At 45.3% G+C, this 16,444-nt stretch overlaps 1 protein-coding gene across 1 annotated transcript; it reads left to right on the forward strand.

Moving 5' to 3' along the window:
• Nucleotides 1–3,311: 3,311 nt before the first annotated feature.
• On the forward strand, nt 3,312–14,467 carry DUSP5 (dual specificity phosphatase 5). The gene is made up of 4 exons (XM_056849858.1): nt 3,312–3,744; nt 8,027–8,169; nt 10,019–10,238; nt 13,972–14,467. Exons 1-4 carry the CDS (start codon nt 3,312–3,314, stop codon nt 14,370–14,372), a joined length of 1,197 nt encoding a protein of 398 aa, XP_056705836.1. The 3' UTR covers nt 14,373–14,467.
• Nucleotides 14,468–16,444: the final 1,977 nt, after the last annotated feature.

The following is a 16,444-nucleotide window of genomic DNA, read 5'->3' on the forward strand; positions in this document are numbered from 1 at the left end:
TATATTCCCTTGACCTTTAGACAACAACTAGCAGATACTAGTTGAGGGAATTGATTTCCCTTGGTGCTTTTCTCTTGGAGAGGGGGTATATCACTGTCTCTTGCATGAAGCTATTGGTATGCGGTAAGGAAAGATTCATAACAAGCTAGCAGCAATGTTCCTAGCTTTATTTCCAAGTCTATCATGACAAGCTGAGGTAGGGTGGCCAATTGGCTGGGGGGAAAGGGCCTTGTCCCTTCAATAGGGATTTAATAGGGTGGTATTTACCGGGTGAGATAAGGGTTCCAGTCCTTGGCTGGCAATTGCCAGGAGCTCTGGGAGAGGCTAGGCTTTGTGTGGTGCTTGTGATGCCACAGCATCACTTCCAGTCACAGAACCTGAAGTGACATCAAGCATTGCTGTGACACTCTAGCAATCTCCAAGTCTATGTTTTCCCATAGAGATATGGGGGAATTGCTAGACCATCTGGTGGCGTGTGAGGTCTTCTTCTACAGAAATGATGTTGCAGTGTCACCATGATGGAACTCCCTCCAGCCCATTTTTCTGCCACTGCTACACCAGGAGACCTGGTCTGCCTGTGTTATCTACCTTTGTGCCATGAAAAGCTTCAGCTTCCACGAAAAGCTTCCACATATTAAACCTCTATTAAAGAGGAAGGATGAACTGACCTGGATGGCCCAGGCTAGCCTGATCTCGTCAGATCTCAGAAGCTAAGCAGGGTCAGCCCTGGTTAGTATTTGGATGGGAGACCACCAAGGAATAACAGGGTTGCTGTGCAGAGGAGGGCACTGGCAAAGCCACCTCTGTTAGTCTCTTGCCATGAAAACCCCAAAAGGGGTCGCCATAAGACAGCTGTGACTTGACGGCCCTTTACACACACAAAGGGGAAGGACATTTTTATGCAGGCCTGTTGGCAACCTTAGCAGGTGGAGCTGTGTGTGTGTGTGTGTGTGGGGAATATCTAACTCCTCATTATCACTTCCTCTGAGATTATCTAAACTCTCAGGGGCTTGAGCAGGATAATTTCTCTCCCTGCCCCTTTCATTAACTGCTTTCAACATGCCATCGTTTCTGAAGCAGTTCCAGTCTGCATTTGGCTGATTTTGAGGGGAGGTTTCTCCCCTTTTTCTTCTTCTTAATTTACAAAGTCATCTTTTTCTGAACACCTGGGGAATCTCTGAGCAGAGATGTGTGGTTCTTTCTACTTGTTAAGCTTCTCTATGCAGGCTGCAGAGTGATGATCGTCACTGGAAGGGCAGCATCTGTGCAATTACTCACACACACACATAGCTGAGTCTAAGCCTCTCTGGGGGGGAAGGGGGGCAACACAATTTGTAAGTCCCCACATACATTTAATGGGGGCCAGTCTTAGTACACTTGAGCCTGCAAAGGGCGTCAGCTTTACAAGCAGCTATTTTGGTTCTCAGTTCCAGAGCGATATGACTTTCCTACTTCCATGTGGACCGGCACAGATAGGGCACATTTTTTTCTGCAGAAACTAGATTGGAATTTTTCCAGATGACAACAAATCAATGTAGGTCCAACATAGGACTTAAAAGAATCAAAACTCTAAAAGCAGTGAGTGGTTTACTGTAGTGAACAATGATCCACAGTTCCTTGAGACTGGTTCTGTATGTACATCTTGGAGATGAATTGCCTTGGACTAAACTTGGGAAATGTGCATTGTTTAAAATGACCCCTTCGGGTGCAAACTTTTCTGAGGTTACTGATGACAAGCTATGTGAGCTCCTGCTGCTAATCTCTGCCCAGTCTTCACGGCAAACTGGAGGAGTTGCAGGAGCAGCAGGGGAGGCTTAGGCCCAAGTGGCTTGTCTGTATAAAGCACTTTACCAGTTGGGATCTTTTCTCCTTTCAGTGAATGCAATTACCACCATTCTCCAGTGCTGCTTTCCCCAGCTTAAATACCCTCACCCCCACACGCTCTAGCTAGTGGAGAAGACACTCTTCACTTGCCCATCCCGTAATACCCTGCAGCTAGGCTCCAGTGCAAGCTGCGGCTTTCTGCATTGCCCACCTAGCAGCAGAAAGCCATCCCTGAGTAAACAAAGCTAAACATTCTTGACCATTACCATCAGTGCAGGAAGGAGGTGCTGTCTCTCTTCACCCAAACACCCCTCTGCCCAGTTATTTGCAAGTGTATGATAGAAATGGCTGGTGAGCATTAGGCAGAATTAGGGTAGCCAGGTCCCCCTTTGCCACCAGTGGGAGGTTTTTGTGGTGGAGCCTGAGAAGGGGAGGGGCTTCAATGCCATAGGGTCCAATTGCCAAAGTGGCCATTTTCTCCAGGTGAACTGATCTCTATCAACTGGAGATCAGTTGTAATAGCAGGAGATCTCCTGCCACCACCTGGAACCAAGAATTCTTATGTGAAATACCTAAAAGAATTATTATACACTTGCAAAGAATTTTTGTTGTTGGTTTTATGTACATATTTTTGCCATAGTGACTGCATATATTTGACTAACTTCTTATACTGTGGTCCGAGTTTAATATTGTTGTGACCACCTGGAGGTTGGCAACCCTAGGCGGAATATATATTTCTGACGTAATTTAAAAAGTGCAGGAAGGCTGAAACCCAATTAAAAAGGCGCAGGGGTGAAGGAACCTTAACAAGTTGAAGGGATCACTCATCGACATGCAAGGACTCGAGGGGAGACCCTTTCGCCTCCCTCCCACACCGCTTCTATTTTCTGCCGCCGCTGCCACCACCATCATCATCATCATCGTCCCCACCACACTTCCTCTGCTTCATTAGTAAGTCGACGGAAACGAGTGATGGCGGAGTGAGTGCAAGGAGGGCTTTTCTGATGACTGGCGGATTCTTGAGGCGTTCTTCAACTTCCTCCGCTCCCAGAAGCCTGACTAACGCTTGACGGCGCGGCGCCTCCGCTCGGCCTTTCTCCTCTTCCTGCGGGGAGGGAATCTCCTCTTCCCGGCTGGCGGGTGGGCGTCGCCCAGAAGGACGGGGCGGGGCCTCCCCGGGAACGTTCCGATGACGCCGCTCGCCTTATATGGACACGGCGGCGCGGCTCCGGCGTTCCATTCCGAGGACTCGCCTCTCCTTGCGGCCGGGATTCCCTACCGCGTCCGGGGAGGGAGATGCGACGGCGGGGAGGGGCGCGGGCCGGCCGGCGCCGGGAGGGGGCCTGAAGAGCGCGGCCCGGCCGCCCCTCCGGCTCTCCCGCCCGATAAAAGGGCTCTGCCTGCCCCTCTCGCCCCGGCCCCACTGCGACGTCCGGCCGGGGAGGGTGACCCTTGCCGAGGCCTCCTCCTCCCGAGCCGCCGCCGCGATGAAGGTCACCTCGCTCGACCCCCGCCAGCTGAAGCCGCTGCTGCGCACGGAGGCGGCGCGCTGCCTGGTGCTGGACTGCCGGCCCTACCTCTCCTACTCGGCCTCCTGCCTGCGGGGCTCGCTCAACGTCAACCTCAACTCCGTCGTGCTCCGCCGGGCCCGCGGACGGCCCGTGCCTCTGCACTTCGTCGTGCCCGACGAGGCGGCCCGGGGGCGGCTGCTGCTCCTGCCGCCGGCGCGCCCGGCCGAGAGGGACGGCGGCGGGGAGCGGGACGGGGGGCCGCCGCCCCCGCGGCTGACGGCCGTGGTCGTCCTCGACCAGAACACGCGGAGCTGGCGGAAGCTCAAGAAGGAGAGCACCGCGCAGATCGTGCTCAACACGCTGCTGGCCAGCCTGCCCGAGGCCGGGGCCAGGGTCTGCTTCCTGAGAGGTGAGGGGCGGCCGCAGCCCGCGTGGGGGGGGGGGGAGCGGGGAGGGCGGAGGAGAAGCCGGGGCTTGGAGAAGGATCAGGGCGGCGGGGATTTGGGCAGCCGTCTCCTGGTAGACGACGGGAAAGTGCCCCGTCGGAAGGGTACGAGGAGCAGGAACCTGAATGTTCAACACATGAAGCTGCTTTCTACCGAATCGGACCCTCGGTCCATCCAAGTCAGTATTGCCTACTCAGACTGGCAGCGGCTCTCCAGGGTCTCAGGCAGAGGTCTTGCCCATCACCCACTTGCCTGGAGATGCCGGGGATCGAACCTGGGACCTTGTGCATGCCAAGCAGAGGCGCTACCACTGAGCCACGGCCCTTCCCTTTGGACGGCGAGCGTTCGGGAAGAGAGGAGTTGTAGAGCGAAGGAAAACTCCTCGCCCCAAACTTTTTTTTTTGCTGTGACCTGATGTCCCCACCCCGAAGGGTGCCTTAACCGACCGAATCTGGTTTCAGCGCCCGCCTGCCAGAAACCTGGAGGTCCCTCATCGAGGGTTCAAGCCTCGCCCCCGTTCAGGGATTACTTGGATACGTTGGCCAAGCAGGGATGCTTGTACAAATGTACAGATAAGAGTTAGTCGGCAGGCCTTGGCAGGCGAGGGGATTCGCTTCCGAGAGCGAAAATGCCTTGCCAGTGCAGACAGCAGCGGAGAGTGCATTGCTGTGGCTGTCAGTAATGGAGAAATGGATTGGGTTTCGGCCATCAGCTCCCCCCACCCCAAGCAAATACTGTTTTTCCTCTGCTGTCTACACGGGAGTGATAGAAGTCTGGTAACTATAGGAAATTTTCTCCCCCGGAAGAAGCGTGGCTTAATTGCGAGTACTCACTTTAGCAATTTATAACCACTGCAAGCTCTTAGCGGGGGCCAGAGAAGTCAAATGGCAGATCGGGTGAATTATTCACCTATGGTTAATCTAGAGCTGAACTTTTGACTTGTCCGAACCTAAAGAGAGAGACAGTGGAGTATGTTGGAGATGAATTTATGAATTTAACTCCGTGGGCTTGAATCAGTATCTAAAATTTCAAAATACTGAAAATGTAGTCTTCCCGTGTTGAGTGTCTGTTATTCACAAGTGTAGTTCTAAAAATCTGTATATTGATACACCAGACCATTTCTATAAGTAAAAAGGATTTAGCAGGGGGATAACTCCGCAGTGCCCCCAAAAGGGCAGTTTGTCTATAAATTACGAAATGAAATATGCACCTTCATATGTCAGCCTGTGTAAATTTTGAGACTGCTGGATACTTAACAAGTGACCAGTTGCTTTCTGCTGTGTGAAAAAAGCACAGTACCTTTTATTAGGGCTAATTCCAGTTAGCCTTAATATTCTAGGGTATTTTTTCCTCCCTAAAGGACTAAGGTGGCTACTGCCACCCTTTTGTCTCCTTTCATGTACATGAAAAATCTGACTTTTCCATTGAGTGTAAAACATCTGTGGAGATCACATAATTCAAACACTGCTTTCTTTGCATACTTCCCCTTTTGTTAATTGCTTTATAGCACTGATCAATTGGTAGTGAGGGGTTCTGAACACTTGTGGTCATTGGCTATATAGTTATGGGGGATATCAGTAAGATCTGAAGTTCTCTAAGCAGCCAGTCATGTAATAATTCTTTCATTCCTGGTTCTGCACTTAACTCACAGAGGAAATGCCCCATACAAAATCAGCTTCTCCTCCTGGATTGTGATCTGACCCTGGTTAATATTAGGCAACTGATTCAAAACCTTTTTCCAACGGATCCCTTTGAACTAACAGCTCTAGTGCTAGATGCAGTTTATTTTTTCTAGGCCAACCTGGGAAGCAGTTAACAATCTTGTGTGGTTTTTAAAGTGCTTTTAAAGAACCAAGTAAGAGCACCAAACAATACGCATAGTAGAAGATGGTTATTGTGATCTAGCCTGAATATGCCTAGTGTCACAACACATAGAGTGCTGTATTATTGCCCTGGGCTGCATTTTTCATCTCAAAATAAGATATGTTCATAAACATATTTCACTCTCAAGCATTCTTGTGCCATTCTTGAGACTTAGCTAGGTTTTTAGTTTCGGCTGACTGGTTTTCACTAAAAGTAACGGAAGATTCCTGGGGTTTCTCCCTAGGGTTTTGTTCGTACAGCATGACGTGAAAGAGAGGATTCACCAATGAAGAAACTAAGGAGGGCTGGGCTTGGGCAGTTGCAGTGAGATAAAGGCATGAGTCAGAACTCTTGTCACCAACCACAGACGTACTCCCGCTCTTCAGGGAATTGCTTTTACTGTTCAGTGACATAATCCATGTCAGGTTCCCCTCTTAATTTTGAGAGCTTCCGTCACATCTATGTTCAGAGTCTCTGATCTTTAATTATACGTGGCAGATGTTGCTGGTTTATCCTGTTTTTTACAGGGAAACCTATAGGTTATATTATCCCCTGATGGGGGAATGAGGTGTGAAACCCACACTTAATGGAGACTTGTCTAGGTTTTAAAAAAACAATAACAACCAGTAACCATCTATTTCTGCAAATCCCATCCTTGCCCAAAGGGGCCTGTACCAAGGGGAGGTGACAACCATATCTCATAAATGTGTAAGTGGGTTGGGATTCCTTTTGAATACTGTGAAATCCATTCTCTCCATTAGAGAGAGATGACGGGCCTAAACGTTGTTTGTTGAGTGCCTGCTAGTTCTGCTGCTATCTACTCAGAATATTAAGAATTAATTATGAGACTGAAGCATCTTTCTCTAACGAGATGAATAATGTAGTATTCAACAACGAAGGAGTTTAGACGGGAGAGCAAGCCTGAGAGGAAGCTGGAAGACTTGGCGGAAAGGCGCCTGCAAATGTCCTGATTCTCCAGGGCTTCTACTTACTATTCACCTGCTTTGCACAAACACCATCCATCCAAGAGGAGTCTGAGTGGAATACAGAGACTTCTTTTCTCTTGGGCTGGCTTCCTTGTTTGTTCATCTGTGAAAACATGGGCCTATAAATGGATAGAACAGCTAAATAATACATAAAACCTCTATTGACAAAGTGCCAGGAGATAATCGAAGGGAATTTGGAATGTAGCGCGGGACTGTTTCATGGCGAGTGAGAAATCTGACTGTCCATAGTGAGCATTTCCTGGCTACTAGATATTTTAGAGCCCATTTTGCTGACCAAACCATTATGAAATAAGCTCTCTCATGCATGGAGTAACCAAGTCCTCCCTCATCTTGCCTTCTGTCAGTGACTGCTGCATGGTAGAATGATTGTGCAGTTTCACTGCCCTTTAAATTTTTGTGCATTTTGTGGTCTTTTTTGTTATATTTACATGGACGTTCTTTACAAAGAGTAGGCTGGGATATTTTAAAAGGTGAATACTAAAGGTTTAATTGTGGGTAGGTAGAATCCCATTTATAAAATACCCATGTTGAAACCTATAGATGTCTACTGTTACCTTTTACTGGCCAATATTCCCTCACTGTCAATATCCTTGTAAGGATGTTTTGACATGGTAATTAAGGGAATAAGACTCTGTTCCTGGTTAGAAGCACAAGTGTATAGGTCTGGTTTCCTACATGCATTTCCTTCTCCTGCAGGAAAGTCTAAATAGGAGGACATAAACATGCATAAGATTGCTTGTGTTTGAAAGCACATGTTTGTGCAGGGTGTACATGTTGTAGTCTAATCAACAGCAAGATGTGAGCTGCAACTTAAGAAATGGATACATTCATTTTCATTAATTGTTCAGTGAACTTGGCAAGTAATCTATTTAATGGTGCAAAACTGCTCATCTGGGGCTGTTTAGATGCCTCAGCCGATTGTAGGGTTTCATTACATTTTATGGCCTTTAATGGATCCATTTCATTTGCCATTATGCAAGGGAATGAAAGTTATTAATCAATGCATAACAAAACAGCCCCCTCTGAATTTGCATTTTTGTTAATGAACATGAAATTGCCTGTTTAGAAACACCCAGAAAACAGATGGAAGCAATGCCTAGCTTTGGTCTTCATCCTTTTAAACAGATTCAACCCATTTTTATTTATAAAGAACTATCATATGTAAATATCTTTAACAAAGTGACAACAGGACTTCTGTCTCTTCTTTGTACCTCTAGCTGAATAAGTTCCTTTTTTAACAAAACACCTTATGCAATGGCTGTTACAGTGCATTTATTATCTCAAGCTTATATTTAGTGATCCAGCACAAGCAAACCCCCTCCCCCCAACCAACTATCCTAATACCTATTTTTCTTTCTGCTTCTTTTCCCCCTAGGAGGGTATGATACCTTTTATTCTCTGTACCCTGAGTTCTGCGTAGATGTAAAGCCTGTGTCCCAAGAGAAAACGGAAATGGAGAGAAGCATCAATAGCCACTATGAGAAGCAGTGCCTCCATCACAAGCCAGCGTATGATCAGGTATGCTGAGGGGAAGATATGACTAATCCTACCCACGCTTGGCCTCCTTGGGGGGCTCTTCCTGTCATCCTGTTCATAACTGACTGGTTCGCACTTTTTTTATTCATGTCTGGCATTGTGACCAAAAAAAAAAAAAAAACCCAGAATGCATGCTTAGGGTGTTACTTACTCCAGTCTGTTCATTTACTTCTGCTTGCATACAGAAGAGGAAGGGGGAAATCTAAAATCCTTTATGAACAATCACCATTAGTGGAATTTGATTTTCCTTTCTGTCATGTATATGTTTCCAGAGGAGTAAAGCAAGAGAGTTATAGTTCTAGCTGGTGCACAAGAGTTCGTTAATTGGAGAAACGGCACACGGATGCCCTTCCATATGCTATAAATATAAACAAGCTTTTGAGGCCATGGGGGTGCTTTCTTACCTTTGTGACGTGGCTTCAGCAGAACATAAGACATTGCCATGAGTATATGTCAGAACTTCGTACAGTTCGAGAAATCGCTAATGCAAGCTTCAATATCCTAAAAAATGTTGGTTCTAGAACTACAAAAGGTTGAGTTAGAAGCATGTGAGGAATAATTGCCTTCTGAAGTCCCAGGGGCTAGAGGGGGTACCCTGACCTGGATAGCCCAAGCTAGCCCGATCTCATCAGATCTTGGAGGCTAAGCAGGGTAAGCCTAGTTAGTATTTGGATGGGAGATCACCAGAGAAGTCCAGTCTAGCTATGAAGAGGCAAGCAATGGCAAATCACCTCTGAATGTCTGTCTCTTTCCTTGAAAACCCTACAGGTTTTCAGGGGCAAGGCTTTGGCATGCTATGTTACCCATAACCACTAAGTGTCAATTGTATACTGTCGAACACCATTCTTGGTAGAACTCCATTCTTCATATTGAGGGGTGGAATTCGGTTTATTGTGGCAGTTAAAAAACAACAGCCCAGCCACCTCCCTGACCTAAACTGTATTGGCATTGTGGCTGTGTCTTTTTTTTTCCTTTCAAACTCCCATGACCCACAGGTCTTGAGCAGTTAATGGGGAGGGTTTTTTTTTTCTATTTCTTTAAAGAAAATATGATGGAGAGATACTTGGCCACTGCTAGTGTTATATTAAACAGCCCTTTGCAGGATACTGCTCGGCTCAGCAAAGGTTAAAGTCTTCTTTCAATGGATATGGATGGATCTTCTGCCAGAGGAAGGCTTTGAAATTTGCTGACCGGGGCAGTAGATAGAAGCCAGTCTTGTACTAGTGTGATCTGCCACAATACTGCATTTCTGCTTGACTGAGTTTGTGTTAGTCAGTCACAGCTCTGAACTGGAGCACTGCTCAAGCACAGTCTGGATATTCAGGAGGAAATCTCAGTTCCTATAAGTGCTGGTCCCTTTGGTCAAGCAGAACCAAAACAGAAGGCAATGCTGTTAGACAAAAACAGAAATAGCACTCTAACCCACGGCAACAGAAACTGGAAAATTCCTGATTGGGTGGCCATGGTGGCCTGTGGCAGCAAAATACAACATGAGTCCAGTGGCACTTCAAAGTCTAACATTTATTCCAGCATCAGCTTTCATGAGTCATAGCTCGCTTCATCAGATGTGCGACATGTATATCCACAGGAGATATATTTCTGTATTTCCCCATGCATCTGAAGAAGTGAGCTCTGACTCACAAAAGCTTAAATAGTTAGTCTTTAAGGTGCCAGTGGAGTCCTATTTTATTTTGTCCCGCTTTCTAGGTACTTCCCATTTGGATTTTCCTCTTAGTGGGCAGAAGGAGGTCTGACTACCAAAAAGGCAATCTCCACTTGTTCAGCTGAGGCAATGAAAAGCTGTGATTATATTTGGTTCCTTATCTTTCAGGGTGGCCCAGTGGAGATCTTACCTTTCCTATACCTTGGCAGTGCCTACCATGCTTCCAAGTGTGAGTTCCTAGCCAATCTGAACATCACTGCACTCCTGAATGTTTCCAGAAAGAGCTCAGAGCCCTTTACAGATCAATACTGCTATAAATGGATTCCAGTGGAGGATAACCACACAGCAGACATCAGCTCTCATTTTCAGGAAGCTATAGACTTTATTGGTAAGTTCTATATATTACAAGTGGAAGAACACCCATCTGCCTCTTAACTGTGCTACTCGAGAGTGGCCAAACTGAAATAAATAGGATGACTTCAGTATACATGGCTTGAAGATTAGTTCATCCTTTGGAATTTTACAAGTTTTCAAATGGTGTTGAAACATGTCTGTGTCCCTTCATTCCATGCATGTTCCACCTTATATGAGGTCACTGCCAACCTCCTGGTGGGAAGTGGAGATCTCCTGAAATTACAACTGATCTCCAGACTACATAAATCACTTACTTACTTTTTGTTTAAAACACTTATTCCACATCTCCTGGAGAAAATGGCTGCTTTGAAAGGTGGACTGCATGGCATTAGAATCTACCCAGGTCCCTCCCTAAATTTCACTCTCCCAGGCTCCACTCTCAAATCAAGTATTTCCAAACCCAAAGTTGGCAACCTTATTGTAACATGACAATATTCCTACATTCAAGTCATTTTTAAAAAAATTATATGTAGTTTGGCTCCTAAAGGTTATGCTGAGGAACAATCTCAAGCTCTCAAATTTCAACATCCCAAGGATTTCCCCTCGCTCCATTCTGATTTTTTTAAATTTAGATCTCCAAGCACTCTTTCTCCCTCACCAGTACATACAACATAGTAGGCGGTCCCTTTTGCAGCAAACCACACATGCCCTGCGGAAGACTTTCATCAGCTGCATTTTAAAATCAAGTTGAAGAAAAATGTTTTTGTTGTCAGTATATGGGTTACCATATACACAAGGCAGCTGATTGTATCAGGCCACGATTCAAAAGGCCCTGACCCAAGATCTGATCAACCTCACTTCTTCACTGGTAGCAGCTTTGTGCCAGAGCAGCAAGTCATTGCCTTATTGGGCAATAACATCTAGCTGGAGGCCAGATGAACAGGGATGAGAAGGGTCTGAAAAAATTTGCAGTGCCCCTCATAGAATAGACAAGACCAGCATCACACACAAACCTGAACTTCTGGTGTACAACTGAAAACTGCCATTGAATGCTATTGCCTATGGATGCAGAGCGATGTCTGTGTCTATGCTGAAATCCTTTCCACTGGAAAACAGAGTGAAAACCAGTTTGGTTTTGTAGTGGAAGTAACCGTGCGTTGGGGAGATGCCTTTGTATCTTCTTGATGCCAGTCAACCAATTAGAGTTCCTTGGGTTGAACCATTGGATCTCAGCAATTGATCAGCATGTTTTCTGGCTGGCTCTTGGCAGTGATCTAGAAGCTGGATGATTGCTCGTGGCAAGCTGTATGAGCTTGTCTTTGAAAAAGGGGGGAACCCTATTTTGCATCTCAGATGGACAATCCCCCCCCCCCCTGATTCTTATAAAACTGAGAGGATTGTGTTTTCATGTTAGGGTGAGCCTTTTTCATGCCAGTCTGCTGTGTCCTTATAAGGGAATTGTGCATCCCCTGGAGTGCCCTTCTGTATCTAGGGACCATTGTAGACCCTTGTGTGGGGAACACTGACCTGGTTCATTGTTTCAAGCACTTCCCCCCCTTCCTGGCTGCAGTAGTGCCTTGGGCAATGGGAGGAGGGAAGGTGTGGGGAAGCTAAAACTCCTTTGAGGCTAAAATAAAATCATGTGTTCCTTTCCCATGGGTTCCTTTTTGTGCTCCCCCCCTTTCAGGGCCAGATCTAGGGGATGGGGGGGCACCTGCTCTGGGCAGCACACAGAGGGGGGCAGCAGCAGATTATTTAAAGAAAAAAATATGTATATAATATATGGAGGGCATCAATTTGTACTTTTGCCCCCCTTTTAAAAAGAGTAGATCTGGTCCTGCCTCCTTTACATATGAACAGTTCAGGTACATGAAAAGAAACTGCCACTGTTATATCTCTCAGAACGAATGTGTATGTCCCGATACTTAAATGTTAATTAGGCGAAAAGCCTTGAAATTGACTAAAAGGGGCTATTGCAGGAAGTATATGTGTGGTGTAAAAGGGCCGTCAAATTGCAGATTTATGGTGATCCCATAGGGTTTTCAAAAACCTTAAGCTATTTGAAGTGGTGTAACACACTGCTGTCCAGGAATGCCTGATATATGTACCAAGGACAAGATGGTTGAAAGAAATTTTTATCTACCTGCTTACTGCAGAAAGTTTGATTTAGATATGCCAGAGAATATTTCTTGTTAAAGGAGAAACTCTAACTCATCCCGCATTTAATTTAGCAGCAAGAGATTGAGACTCCCTGGTTCAAATCTCACCTCTGCCATGAACACAAGCCGCTATTTCTCGGACCAGGTCCCCCAACTGAAATATGGAGGGTAGAACTATTGACCTACCTTACAGGGTTGTTATGGCAAGAATGTGTGCAAACCACTCAATAACAAAGTGCTGCTTGCTTCTTTTGTTTATTTTATGTGCTCAAGTTGGAGTTCTTAGGATTCCTGGATGTCACCGCCATCCAGGCAGTAACCAAACCCAGACATGCTTAGCTTCAGCATGGTGGTTATATTACATGACTGTCAGACCCTGTTCTGGGACCTACGAATATGACCAGTTCAGCTGTACAATGCTAATTGTTATTTTGACTCCAAGACATTTGTGGCTTCTTTTCTTTTTTTTAACTTGGAAGCCGACAGATGGTTCAAGGAGCCTTTTTTCATTTGTTTCCCCTTTCATTGGCTTGTGTGACTGTTTGTTAGCGTGTCAGACTCTGAGCAGAATACAGCATGTCCTGTCCATCTAAACAATTCACTTTCACAGTTAAGAAGAAACTTGGGAATATATTTCAGCAGGACAAATTCTATTTTTAATCCACCCATTTTACACAAGCTTATTTTCAGCATTTTTTCTTTTTAATCTTATAACAATAATTGAATTGTGTGAGTAACCTCAGGCCGCCCGTTGCGTAAAATGATAGTTCTGCCTAAGCCATTTATAGCCTGATTTAAGTCCCAAGTGCCACTTATCAAAGGTTATAATTAGAGATTTTAGACTAGTTTATTGTGCACTTTGCGGTGGAAACCCCAGGAACCTGGGACTCGACATCCCTGCTTAACCTATGTGCTGAGTGGCTACCAAAAGGGCGTGGGGATAAAGGCAGTACCTTTCGGGCACTTAGCTAAGGGAAAAACGAGCATATCTCGTCAGATTGGAGGGGATATGCTGCAAGCCCACACCTTTTGACACAACAATGTGCTGCTTGTGAAAAGAACCTGTGTTCTAGTTCTTTTGCGGTATTGTGACGCAGTAGTAGTTCTTATTACACATCTGCTACTGATCAGCTAGATGTGGGGGAAGAAAACCTCTTACCTTTATCCGAAGCAGATAGTCTACTATATAGCTGTAAAGATTTTATATTTGAATGAATGTGGGAAATGCTGTGCTGCACTGGTGGATGTCAAGTTTTATTCTCCAATATTCTGAAATTAGCTCGGTTCATGAAACTCCTTTGGTCAGCCCTACACCTCGTGAAATAAGATTTGAGAAATTATTTGCACGCTGATTAGGGCCTACTGGATGCTCTGCCAACTAGCACACATTGCCATGACATTTTAAGCTTGGTTCCCACCTGGAAGGCCAGAATTTGGGGCAGGGGGAGTTTGCAAAATTTCATGTCCTGCATGAAGCACGTTGTATGTTATTCATTCTTGTTCTAGAATTCTCAAGAGGGAAATCGGTTTTGAGTTCTACTTGAAATACTCACCATGGCATCAACTTGTAATGAAAACTGATTCCTTGAACTCTTTATTTCTTCTTAGACTGCATCAGACGGGCAGGGGGCAAAATCTTGGTGCACTGTGAAGCTGGAATTTCTCGCTCTCCCACAATCTGCATGGCGTATCTCATGAAAATGAGAAAGTTCCGTCTGGAGGAGGCTTTTGATTACATTAAACAACGTAGGAGTCTGATCTCTCCAAACTTTGGTTTCATGGGCCAGCTGCTGCAGTATGAGTCAGAAATACTGTCTTCAACGCCCAGCCCTCCCGTCGCCTCTTGCAAAAGGGATGCTGTGTCTTTCTTTACTGAAGAGCTCTCCTTGAGTAAAAGCTTTGAAGGCTCCTGTTACACTTTTCCTACCTCAGTTTTGAATTCTGTACCCATTCACTCACCTGTCCATCAGTTAAAACTCAGTCCTATTGCTGCAACTTCATCGTGCTGAACCCTTCTTGGAGCCAGGGACAATACAGTCCAGTGAATCCAGCAGAGATGACAAAGACATTTCATCAACATGCAATACAGAAGATCTCATGGATTTCATCCCAAGCAAGATGTTTTTGATTTGAAGGGCCATCTCCTCCAAGAAGGAAAAATATGCCTTCATACTGAGATGCAGTCAAAAGTTTGAACACACTTAAGCTTGGGCTCATTGTGTAGCTCCAAGGCCTTACCTTGTGCTGAGCCTAGCTGCTTATGCTCATATTGACCTAGGCTTTGAACTAGAAAACATTGTTCCTGTTCTCAAAATTAGGTGCCCTTCCTTATGGAGGAAAAACGTGTTTATGGACACTGGCTAGGTCAAGCTTTCAAAAGTGTGTGTTTTTAAAAAAAAGGAAATATGTGCATATTTAAGGATATTTTTACATGCCTTCTGGGATCTGTGTGCACCCACTACTGTACTTCCAGACCATGCTGGAGCAAAGAGAGCTACACACAAAATCAGGCCTGTCCAATTGCTTCTCAGTTCCTGCTGCCTCCTCTTAATTACAGCTTTGTTTTAAAGTGTAAGCAATAAACAGCTATGTCAGGAAAGAAGAGCTGTAATGAAAAGCACAATTTATGAAAGAAGCAAACCTTGACATTTTAGTGGTGGCAGAAACTTGAATGTTTGCTTTTTCCCAATTTTTTATGTCCTATGCTGCAGGCTACAAGAGAATCAGAAAATGTAGGGAGCAAACTTTCCTCTTTCCACACCCATGGGTTCTCCACTGTTTATTACTGTACTATTGGGGTCTATGTCAGAGGTGTTCTTTCCATGGGGGTTTGTGGTTTTGGGGGCTAGGTAATAGCCCAAGGCTGCTTAAAATCCAATAGGAGAGCTGCCCTCTGTATCATCCAGTTGAATCCAGCTAGGAATTCCCAAGGCCTCTTATTTTAAAGAAATGTCATTCTAGAATATGTTGGTCCTATCAAAACTCAATTGGTTCTTCAAATACATACTTACTACATTATATTAGGAACTCTGGCACTCTATGGCCTGGTCTAAATGATGTACTTGCCAAGTTTTCTGATTGCAGATGCAATGCGTGGGTGTTAGTACTTACTAAAAGTGTTGCTTATTGGCAACAGTAACATGCATTGCGTGGTGTAAAGGATTTTTTAAAATGGTTTTCCATTGTGATGTGTTCCCCCTACTTCCCTGTCTTGGAGCTTTGGAGGTTCCATATATCATGAACCATTGGTAACTTTCTAAGGGAAGCTGTAAAAGCCATCATTTACACCAGGCCCCCGTTTGGCTCAGTCACTGGATGTGGCACTGTCCTGTACTTGTCTTTTCAGCCTTGTTCCTAAATGGCCTCAGTTCAGATGAAGAGTGTGACGCTGGTGCTGCTTGCACAGTTCAAGTGGTAGCTGACCAAGGATAGCCAAATTTAGGCATAGGCGAGCTACTGCTTAATTGTTCTTGGTAGGCAGTGTTGGGAAATGGTCAAGTGGAGGCCAACAGCCCAAATGTGCATATTCTTCCTCTCGACTACGTGAGTTCAGTGACCAAAGCACAGCTCATAACTTAGATGCAGTTCATTCACACATCAGTCACTGGGTCATGTGCAGAAACAAGTAGAGGGGGCTGCACAGAATATACAGAGCCCATAGCTGCAACCAGTTTCAGGCTCAGACATTTGGGCTGTCCTTGGAGCAGAGCTCTTTTGGCCTTCAGATAGCATACTTACATTTAGAGCCAATGTAGATGAAATAATGAGTTTCTCCCAGCTATCACATAGAAATTAGTTATGATGGGAAAGGATTGCTTTAGAACACTCAAAATTGTTTCCTGTCTATTGCAATTTGAGTCACTAGATGTTAAAACAATAAATGACGGCGGGAGCTTTTACAGATTCAATTGCCCTAGTGAAGTGTTATCAATCTGTACATTGTGAAGTCTTGCTGTATGTTGTGTGTGGCTTACTATTCCATATATAGGTCTGTTCCATATCACATTTCCTGGGATGGAATAATTTCACTTATCTGACAGGCTCCTGTTTCAGGGGCTCGATGTGTCCAGCTTGTGTGTCT

This window comes from Euleptes europaea, chromosome 5, assembly GCF_029931775.1.
Source record: "Euleptes europaea isolate rEulEur1 chromosome 5, rEulEur1.hap1, whole genome shotgun sequence".
Taxonomy (NCBI): Eukaryota; Metazoa; Chordata; class Lepidosauria; order Squamata; family Sphaerodactylidae; genus Euleptes; species Euleptes europaea.